Raw genomic sequence first — 9,783 nt, forward strand, 5'->3', positions numbered from 1 at the left:
GTAGAGTTGTTTGAGAGTTAAATAAGAGTATTTTCACCATTGGAAGTCACTTTTCACTTTTCTTTTTGTATGATAATTTATGTAATATTTCTCCAATTTATTATGTTTAATTGCATTATGAGTTGTTAAGCACCTCTTTTGTGAGGGAATGGTTCTTGATATTAATGGTTCTTGATAAATTAATATGCAATTGTTATGTTAATGTATTGTTCTTATGTGAGTTATCTACTCCCTCCGTTCCTTTTTAAATGTCGTTTTAGAAGAATTTTTTGTTTCTATTTAAGTGTCATTTTATAATTTAATGTTATAATTTGTCATTTATACCCTTATTTTCTCAATAACTCCACCTCAAAATTTTCAATTAGTTATTGAAAAAAAAGAGTGTATGATTGAATTTATTTGGAAAGAGAAAAATAAATAAGAGTATAATAGAAAAAGTAACTCTAATAATCAGTTATCTTGGTTGAAGAACTTTTTACTAAAGCAACACTTAAAAAGTAACGGAGAGAGTAATATTTATGCTTAACGCTTTAAATTAGGCATTCTAGTGGAATTTGAAACTCATATATTCATATATTCATGTTATATAAATACTTAACCTTAGATTGTAACTTATAAAGAAATTGAGGAGTTCATCTAAGTTGATAAAAGTTAATCACTAAAGAATTATAGCTAAATAATCTTGGAAATAAACAATCACGTAATATAATAATGTTAACTATAAAGGTATAGTACAAAAAAACCTAAGTCAGACTCATCCTTGACAATCTTTTAATTACTAATTTTACAACTTTTATTTTTGTCATTCAAATTCTCAAACAAACCTACTAAAACATTTTTGTTCAATAAATATAAATTTATATTCAATACTCATTGTAGTCTTTGCAATGTTCACCATGATGTTATTTGCAATGATTTGGTACATTTGTCTGACTGCCATCAACAACCATGACAACTAACCTAAGATTTAAATACATTATAAATTTAAACATACATGATAGATTGTTTGATGATTTGAAAGAAGATGTGTGTCTTAACATGAGAAATGAGAGTTTGAAAACTTTGGTGTTTTTTAAAAATAAATATGAAACTAAGAAAGGAGGAGGGGAAGATTGAATTGTGTGTATATTGATACGGAAAGATGTTTTTGGATACAAGTCTTCTATATGAATTCTTCTAGGCAAGGTCAATATTGGCAATTTGAGAGATCCCTAAAAATGATGGTGGTGGACTAAAAATTTCTTATAAATATTACTCTTATTTTTTATTTACTCTTATTAAAAAATGTAATTGTATTTCTTAAATTTCATTTAATGATTTTTTTTAAAATATTTAGACGAAATGACAATAATGACTACAAATTCACACACAACTATATTTGTCAATTTTTCAATAGAAATTGAATATTCTATGTGCGCAACTGTAGTGACTAATTTCCTAAGTCGGATAAAACCACAATGAACAACATAATTTTTCTTACAAAAATTTAACTCCATTATGTTTCCAGGACTCAGTTCAAACTACAATACAATTTTCAATTGAATTAGTACTTGCGAATTTTTATATTACCATATTAGGATTGGTTTCTTTTTTTTTTTTTTTTTTTTTTTGGTGTTAACCGACCGGTATCCGCGGGGGAAAGGGGCCCCACGTGACTAATCCGGACCCGGGCTCGGAGGCGACGGCACCGTGGCCCCAGGGCGTTTTTGACTCCAGCCGGGATCGAACCCGGGTACTAGCCGGTTCCGTCCCTTTTTTGGAGAAAGCTCAATTGCCAACTGAGCCAACCCTTTGAGGTTAGGATTGGTTTCTTTCATTTGAAACTTTTTTAAATTTTTTTTTATATAGTGAAGTAATTGTTAATTACAATTTTGGTAGCTATTTTAACTCCTTGGGTAATTAGTCTATTTCAAATTCACATTTTCTGTCTCCTATTTATTATTTTTGCATTTAAAATTGATTAGGAGTGATAAAACGAATTCGGTCTATTGATCCATTTTGCCTTCACTTTTAGTGCATGACGACTAAAATTTTAGACACGCAATCTCGAGTATATCAGTTCTGCTCTATCTTATTTTTTTCGGACTTTTATAGAACGGATCTAAACAAGACAGACATGTCTTTTTGCCACCATTAAAATCGGTGATGTGTCCAAAAAATTTGAATTAAGTCAAAAATATGTTACGTGTCATTAAGAATAAATCATCAACTTTTAACGTAAAAAGGTGAGAAATGAGACAAAAACTATTTGAATTTAAAATAAAATGACTAATTTTTTAAATGAGATAAAATAAATGGACAAAAATATATATTTTTTAACATGTCTTTAAAAAATTATATAATTTTGATTATGTTTAATTTTTAATAATAAATATTTATGTTATTCAATATTAAAATTAATCTTTTAATTTATAAAAATAACTTCTACTCTTTTGCACACACAGTTTTTATAAAAATAATTTAAAAATAAAAAAATATTATTTAAAACACTGTTAATCAAATACAATTCATTATCAGGATAGAAACAAAAGCTTCTCTCCGAAATTTAAATCAGAATAATTTTTTAATTAAATGATTGATCTAAATATTCAAAAGCTTCGCTCCCAAATTTAAATCAGAATAATTTTTTAATTAAATGATTGATCTAAATATTCAAAAGTTTCTCCCAAAATTAAATCAGAATCATTTTTTATTTAAATGATTGATCTATATATTCATTTATTTAAAATAAACTCATACTCCAATTTTAATTTCCAAGAGTTCAATTTTTCACAAAAATTTAGATTAAAAGATACAAGCATTCATAAAATTTCAAGTCAACCTCAATAAAATGTAAATTACGAAAACAAAATCTTATTTAGATATGTTTTTTAACAAAAATATTTCAAATTTTATATAATAGAGTGTTTTATTTTAAACTCTACGAGTTTAACTCATTGTTATCACATATTTTACAACCCATTGTTATCACATATTTTAAAATCTTTAAGTCAATTTATATTCAACAGTGAGTTTGAGTTAATAGACAAACTGAGAAAATATGGGACACCATACAAGCCAATAATACTAGTTTATATTCAATCATAACAAAAGCATTTTGGTACAATAAGAGGTACAAGTTCTCACTAGATACACTACTTACGATGTTTTTACAGTTAATATTTAGATGAACACGACTAATTCCACATCTAATGAGGGTTACAACATCATGTGAGAATCCTAGGTTGAAATACAATAAATTTAAGGCAGCAGATGCTCTCTGTTTGCGTGAACCGAATCAGAGCTATTCATTCTTCTTCAGGTTCTTCTTCTTCCTGTAGAAGATTTTCTCTGTTGTCATGAGCCCAGAAACCACGCACATCTATAAGCATGCTGGCTACAGTTCCACCCTGTTTGCAGCCTAATAGATCAGCCAATGTTATCTTGAGAGGATCTCCTGGCTTAACCATATCCCAGATTTCATCTCGTACATCCTCAATGCAAAGTTCATAGTTGCCACCCTCAATCCATTTATGATGTACGTCTCTGTTTTGTTTGTTTGTAACAATAAAACCTTATGTGAGAATAGAGAAGTAAAAGTAGTAATATTAAATTAAATAACAACATTGCCAGTTAAGGGACATGGAAAATTCCAAGCATCCCACACTAGAGGTGGACTGATCGACCGAACCCAAGGTCCACCTACGGTTCAATTGCGAGCTTTTTAACTACAACTTAAATATACACAATTGGAGCTGAAATTACAGTGGCTGCTGATACCAGACTAGCCCTCCAATGGATCCTTGTTAAGTGATCTAAATTGTACTCATTCCCTCTCAGCCTCAATGGGCCCGGTATTGTTATTTATAGTCACTAAATCCCTAAGTTAAGATTGGACAATTTACATGTCTGCTACTTTCCTTGGATGTGATAGCCGTTTCTCAGGCTCCCTTCTCCATAATTGAACCCTAATTCTTCACCACCTGTCGCCACCATGTTAGGCCATTATCCTGCCATCAAAAGTTGATGGGGCGAAAATCTGAATGATGTGTCGCCAGTACAAGGGTTGTGCGATCTGACAAAGGTTGTTGCAGAATTACTACGGTTATCCTAGTAGATACTGTTAAGAGTCCCACATCGGACAATATTTGGTTTGAACATGTCTTTATAAATGGAGGCAATCGTCACCCTACAAACCGGTTTTGTAGGGTTGAGTTAGGCCCTTTCTTAACAGATACCATCAAACAAACTATAACTTATGTGATGAGTCACTCACAGTTTCATAGTCTCCCCATCTTTTAATCTAACTAATTTTGTCACTGTTTATTTGGAGACTTGCAGGCCATGCTCAAGCACTACAAGCAGGAAACAACAGATTTTTTCTATAGGAAGATTGTATCAGGCAACATCTCAGCATATGGATGCTCCCCTTCTATATTCTTCCATTAGTCATAGTAAAATTCAATAATTTTCTAGAAAGCAAAGACTAATGCGATAATGCAGGTAAATAGAAAAAAGATGAGTACCAACAGCATGACAGTTTACCTGAAAAGAGAGTGAATATCCGCAGTAGTAAGGTAACCCCTGCCTTGAAGATCAAGGCAACGAAACAAGTATGTTAAGCCTTCTGGAGTGTCTTTGTTTTCTAAAGCCAGAACAAAGTCCAAGAAACTATCAAAATCCATCTCCCGGACATTTCCACCACCACCCTTTCCACGGCGAATATGTTCATCGTACACTACAGGAAGAGCATTTATTTATTTAATTCTTTAATTATGGAGAGGCAAGGAGATGTATCAAACTATAAATGACGGTGATAGTGTGTGTTGCTACTCTAGCTTGAAATATGTTTGCAATCTAGCAGTGAAAAACAATAGTAAACACAAAAAGAAAGAGCAGACAACAACAGTAACCATGGCTGCCTATTATTGGTAATTACTCAACAAAAATTTACCCCAGAAGTGAAGAATGGTAATAGTTTCTACCTCTCTCGATAAAAATCTCAGTTAGGGTCCCGTCTGCATATTCTCGCAGCTCTTGCTTGCTCAATGATCCATTTGAATCTTTATCAAGAGCAAGAAACATGTCTGCAGAAAAATGGACACATTAACACAACATTAGAACTTCAAATCATTGTGGAATTTAACAGTAAATTGGTAGAGACAGGACCAGCAAATACAGAAAGAAAAGGAGAACCCATAGTATCACGGCAACTTCTCTAACCAGTGGGATAATTGCAATGGTGTGAAGTGTAAACAGATTTACAATAATCTGATTGAAAAAATAAACAAGTGTGACATGGACATTCGAGGCCCTAAACACTCCAATTCATTCTTCTGATATCTTTTTTGCCTTTTTATTCTACCAACTCTCTGCTTATATTTGGTTGATTCCAGCGTTGACATGTGATCTATGGATGATAATGATATGTTTCAATAATAATTACTGATTACAGAATTTTAAATACCAATAAGCCAAGGGTTCACTAAACTCTACTTAACAATCAATTAGTTGCAGATTCACTATGGGGATTAGCCATCTTGCTCTTTGTTAAGAGACAAAATATGTTTTGTATCATTTAAATAAGAATAATTCCTCAGACTAATATTAATACTACCATCAAGCTGGAGGTAAATAAATCCTGAAATCTCAACCACTGTAAGATACCCACCACATATACGTTGAGTAGAAGTCAAAGAGAACCAGTTTTCGGCTTGTTCTGTGTCTGTTACTTCTTCTTCACTTTCCTGGTGAAGCTCCATTAATTCCTGAAGACAATTGCTAAGCAGCACCTTCTTGATGCAAGCTTTTCCTGAAAAGTAAAAAAGAATAATTATGTAGACTTTGATAATACTAGATAGATGAACATATGTTGATTTAGCTGTAATTAATTGAGGCAAAAATGTACACATGCACGGCAAACATATAAAATATATCTAGTTAGGCTATGTTTGGATATTTTAAAACGAATGGGGCAGAACGGAAAGGAGTGGAATGGAATGGAGCGGACTATAGGTTCCATTCCATTGTTTGGATATTTCAAGACGAAACAAAACCATGTTTCCATTCTGCCCAAATCAAAGTGTAAGAAAATGGTGGTTAGTGATGGAATAGGATGGAGCATAAACTTATTCCATTACATTACATTCCGCTCTATTCCATCGTATTTCATCAATCCAAACATATCCTTAATCTATAAGTCTATAACTCAGACATTATTTTCTCAAGCTAGCGCAATGATTAAATAACATCATTAACTGCCCTTCCTACTAAGTCAAGCTCGAGCCACCAAAGTAATTTTTCATTTCCACCTCTTAAATAAAAGAGCCATATTCATATGTGCTACTCAAAGCCTAGTTAGTTGTAAATCATTTGCAACGCAATATATAATCGAGTAAGCATGAAAGGAAATAATCAGAATAGAAATCTAATGTTCATACCCTTCAGATGCAAGTCCTTCACGACTCTAAGTTGTAACTTAATAAACTAATTTGTAATATGCAAGTCTACATAGCTTATGTCAATTAAAATTAAAAATTGTCCCAAGAAAGACGAATAAGTAATAAGGAACAAACAGAGTAGCATCACAAACATCAGTAACATAAGATTCAATAACAATAAACAAGCATGTGCTATTTTTAACATGTTTTATGGTGCTCAACTTTGACAATATATTGGTACAAGATTCTATGCATCAAGAGCTTTTATTCAAAAGCTTCAATTTGGATCATATTAAATTTCGATTGAATTATTTTAAATTAAAGAAAATATATTTTATTAGCAATAAAAAATTCCAAATAAAAGATAATATGACTATAAAATAGCACCTAGAATCTAAAAGATATCAGTCATGCAAACCTCGTCGATGAGGATCACAAAAGAAAAAGAACTTGTGTGCAGCAATACGACAATACATTGGAACAAAGCCTGGGAGGATTTCATGTAACTGTGCCAAATTGGGTATAAGACCTCGTATATAGGCTTCCATTTCCTGAAAAACAAATTGGTAACATTTCAGGTTAACCTAATCTTTTTATCCAAGAAACTGTGGAATTGTAACTTGTTTCCCATCTTCAAAGCACAGCAAATAAACCACTCCAAATGTTAGATTTATGAAAAGATTAAGGGCTCAAAAAGGAATTAACTCGCTAACCAAGAACTATAAGCATGCCGACATAATAAAGGTCAAATTATCATAATTAAAAAATTGGTATAAGAAGATGGTTGAGAATAAACGTTAATAAATACTATATAATACAAGGAGGAGATACCAATCCACATAGATAGTTGGCTGGATGAAACATTGCTATGAATGGAAATACATGTTTACGAGAGCAACTATTTTTCTAAAAATATATGTGGATAACAAAAAGTTAATAATTTGAATAAATGAGATTTCTAACAAATAGTTCAATTCATTCAATTTCTAACAATTGAAAGCCTAACAGAGATAAGAATCCATACATGTGGCTGAAGGAAACCATCAGAATCCTCATCAAGCTCACTCATATCAATTCTTGCCTGTGTAAGTGAAACCTGAACAACCATAATCATTAGATACCTTCATAAATATTTGATACTTTCATCAAGCTCAAGGTACGAATAAACAAGGAGAAAATAAATTTGAATGAAGAAATAAAACAGAGCCACATATGTAGTAAAGTATCCATGAGAATTAAACAAAAACACCAATAAAATAGTACAAGTTAGAAATGACCTACCGTACGCATCACGTAAAGGTAAAATGGTAGAATGGCAATTCTTCCTTGCTCATCTTTTTCAAACTTCATGAAGTTAGAAGGACTAAAGAATCGTCGGCATTTAGGACCTATTTGTTCAGTACATACAGAGGCAATGTGGCAAAAATCTTCATAATTCATCTGTAAGAAACAAGTTAAAGTATACCCATAAGGACTGCATCAAGAATAGAGTTCAGGTGCAAACGCAAAGAAGCCAAGTAGCAGTCCAATAAAATAAATTATACATCATAAACAAACTTGCAGTAAATTTTTAGATGAGCAAGGTAGAAATCTTAGCAAAGTTGTGTTTTTACTTAGATGAACATATAAACTTATGTCTCCCATTTAACAGGAAATATTTTATCTTGATAAACAAAATAAGCATTCATGAAGGAGTATTGTTGACATCATTGCTCTGAAACAAAATACGTCTCTGCGAAAATTCATATTGGAATTCAGTTAAAGTATAAATAGAGCACAAGTCAATTATGTCTAAATAGAACGAGCCTCTGATCTATTTAATGGTATCCAAGGATTTGATACCGATTAAAGAATTACAATCTAGTAGCATGGATTGGGGATTGTTATTGAGGATGTGACGTATCAGCCCATAAAGCTTGCACGAATGCAAGAGTTTAGGTGTTCCTTTTATTAAAACCAGGGAGTTGGTTAAGCCTGTCAAGCTCCCGTGAATTGTGGTGTATTTCAAAGATTTGTCAAACTTAGAATAATAAAAAATCCAGTTATAGATATTATGAAACTTAGAAATAAGAAGAAGCAGGCATATGTGATAGTGACAGACCTTTTCTGCACCAGTTGCATCATCGATCACACAATTTTCTCTTAAGCACACCCACATTGCATCCAAATCATCAGCATTCAGAAGAAGATCTGATTGTTTCTGTTAAATGTACTAGAAATGTCACCAATTGAGAAAAATTATCCACTGTCTAGCACATATGACCAACAAAAAGGTAAGCCAGAAAATAGTACCTTCAAGAAACGATACTTCGCCAATCTCTGGACTCTATGACTGATTGATCCCTCTTCCGGTTTCTATAAGAAGATGAAACGTTTCAATATTAGAAATAGCATATAGATAGATAAGTTTTCCATAAAATCAGAATGAACAAGTGTTGTTTTGACATACCTTCTTGTAGAAACTGGGAATCGTACCAGCTTCCGCGCTTTTCTTCTGCTTTTCTTTAAAAATGTCAAGCAAAATTCTTTTTGTTTCAAGCTCTGCAAATTGAAGTCAAATAAACTAATAAATAATGAAATACATAGGAATTTCTAGGGTTTGAGATAGCATAGCATCAATGAGTTTTCCTAGTAAATACTACAAATACAATTGAAGCAATTCAACCTAACACTAGCAGAAATGAAGTAATTAAATATTCATAATAATTAATAATGATAACAATAATGTACGTTATATGAATACGAACCCATTAGAGCTTCGGATCCGAGACCGGCACCAGATCCTATGAAACGGCGGAGGTTGCGGACCCACAACATGGACGATGCGGGAGGGATTTTCCTCTGGCTCTGAGGAGCGTCGTGAGTTTCGCCGTCGCTGTACATGGCTGGTGAAGTGAAATTGTAAACGAAACCCTAACCCTAACCGAAACCCGTGAACGAAATTAGGAATTTCAAATTTGTTTGAGCATGAGAGATGTGTGAGGTATGGAAGGTTGGATGAAATGTGTGATCGGATCTGATCGACCGCTGGCCCTAATAAGCAACCGGTGAATCTTTTCCACTGTACTTTCTTCTTTCTACTGAAACGATTTGCACCAACCTAAACAAACATGTCCTAATCAAGTTGGTACGTTTTTCATCTGAATTTTAAGTTAATTAAAGAAAAACTAAATTGATCTCCTAAATTACATTTTTAATGGAATGTTTGGATTGATGGAATAAGATGGAATGGATCGGAATGAAATTGAATAAGTTTTCGTTCCATCCTTTGGATCGATTAAAAACCGATGGGATGGAGTGATATCGGGTGGAATGCATTCCATCTCATTCTATCACTTTCCACCATTTTTTGTACCCTCCATTT

The 9,783-nt window shown here is 32.5% G+C and overlaps 1 protein-coding gene across 1 annotated transcript; it reads right to left on the bottom strand.

Annotated features, from left to right (window-relative positions):
- Positions 1 to 3,055: 3,055 nt before the first annotated feature.
- On the bottom strand, positions 3,056 to 9,555 carry LOC131634861 (probable serine/threonine-protein phosphatase 2A regulatory subunit B'' subunit TON2). Its single transcript, XM_058905489.1, has 11 exons — positions 9,167 to 9,555; positions 8,869 to 8,960; positions 8,712 to 8,774; positions 8,521 to 8,619; positions 7,701 to 7,859; positions 7,444 to 7,515; positions 6,838 to 6,970; positions 5,651 to 5,791; positions 4,965 to 5,066; positions 4,525 to 4,717; positions 3,056 to 3,525 (listed from the first exon to the last, which is right to left on the bottom strand). Exons 1-11 carry the CDS (start codon positions 9,300 to 9,302, stop codon positions 3,288 to 3,290), a joined length of 1,428 nt encoding a protein of 475 aa, XP_058761472.1. The 5' UTR covers positions 9,303 to 9,555; the 3' UTR covers positions 3,056 to 3,287.
- Between the last annotated feature and the right edge of the window lie 228 nt (positions 9,556 to 9,783).

The sequence above is a fragment of the Vicia villosa genome, linkage group LG1 (genome assembly GCF_029867415.1).
Source record: "Vicia villosa cultivar HV-30 ecotype Madison, WI linkage group LG1, Vvil1.0, whole genome shotgun sequence".
Taxonomy (NCBI): Eukaryota; Viridiplantae; Streptophyta; class Magnoliopsida; order Fabales; family Fabaceae; genus Vicia; species Vicia villosa.

Excerpts from the sequence above, each read along its gene's own strand:
- LOC131634861 (XM_058905489.1), bottom strand. The coding sequence starts at position 9,302 with ATGTACAGCGACGGCGAAACTCACGACGCTCCTCAGAGCCAGAGGAAA. Across the intron at positions 7,860-8,520 it reads ATGCAACTGGTGCAGAAAAG|ATGAATTATGAAGATTTTTG; the intron begins GTCTGTCACTAT and ends TGTTTCTTACAG. Across the intron at positions 7,516-7,700 it reads ACCTTTACGTGATGCGTACG|GTTTCACTTACACAGGCAAG; the intron begins GTAGGTCATTTC and ends ATGGTTGTTCAG.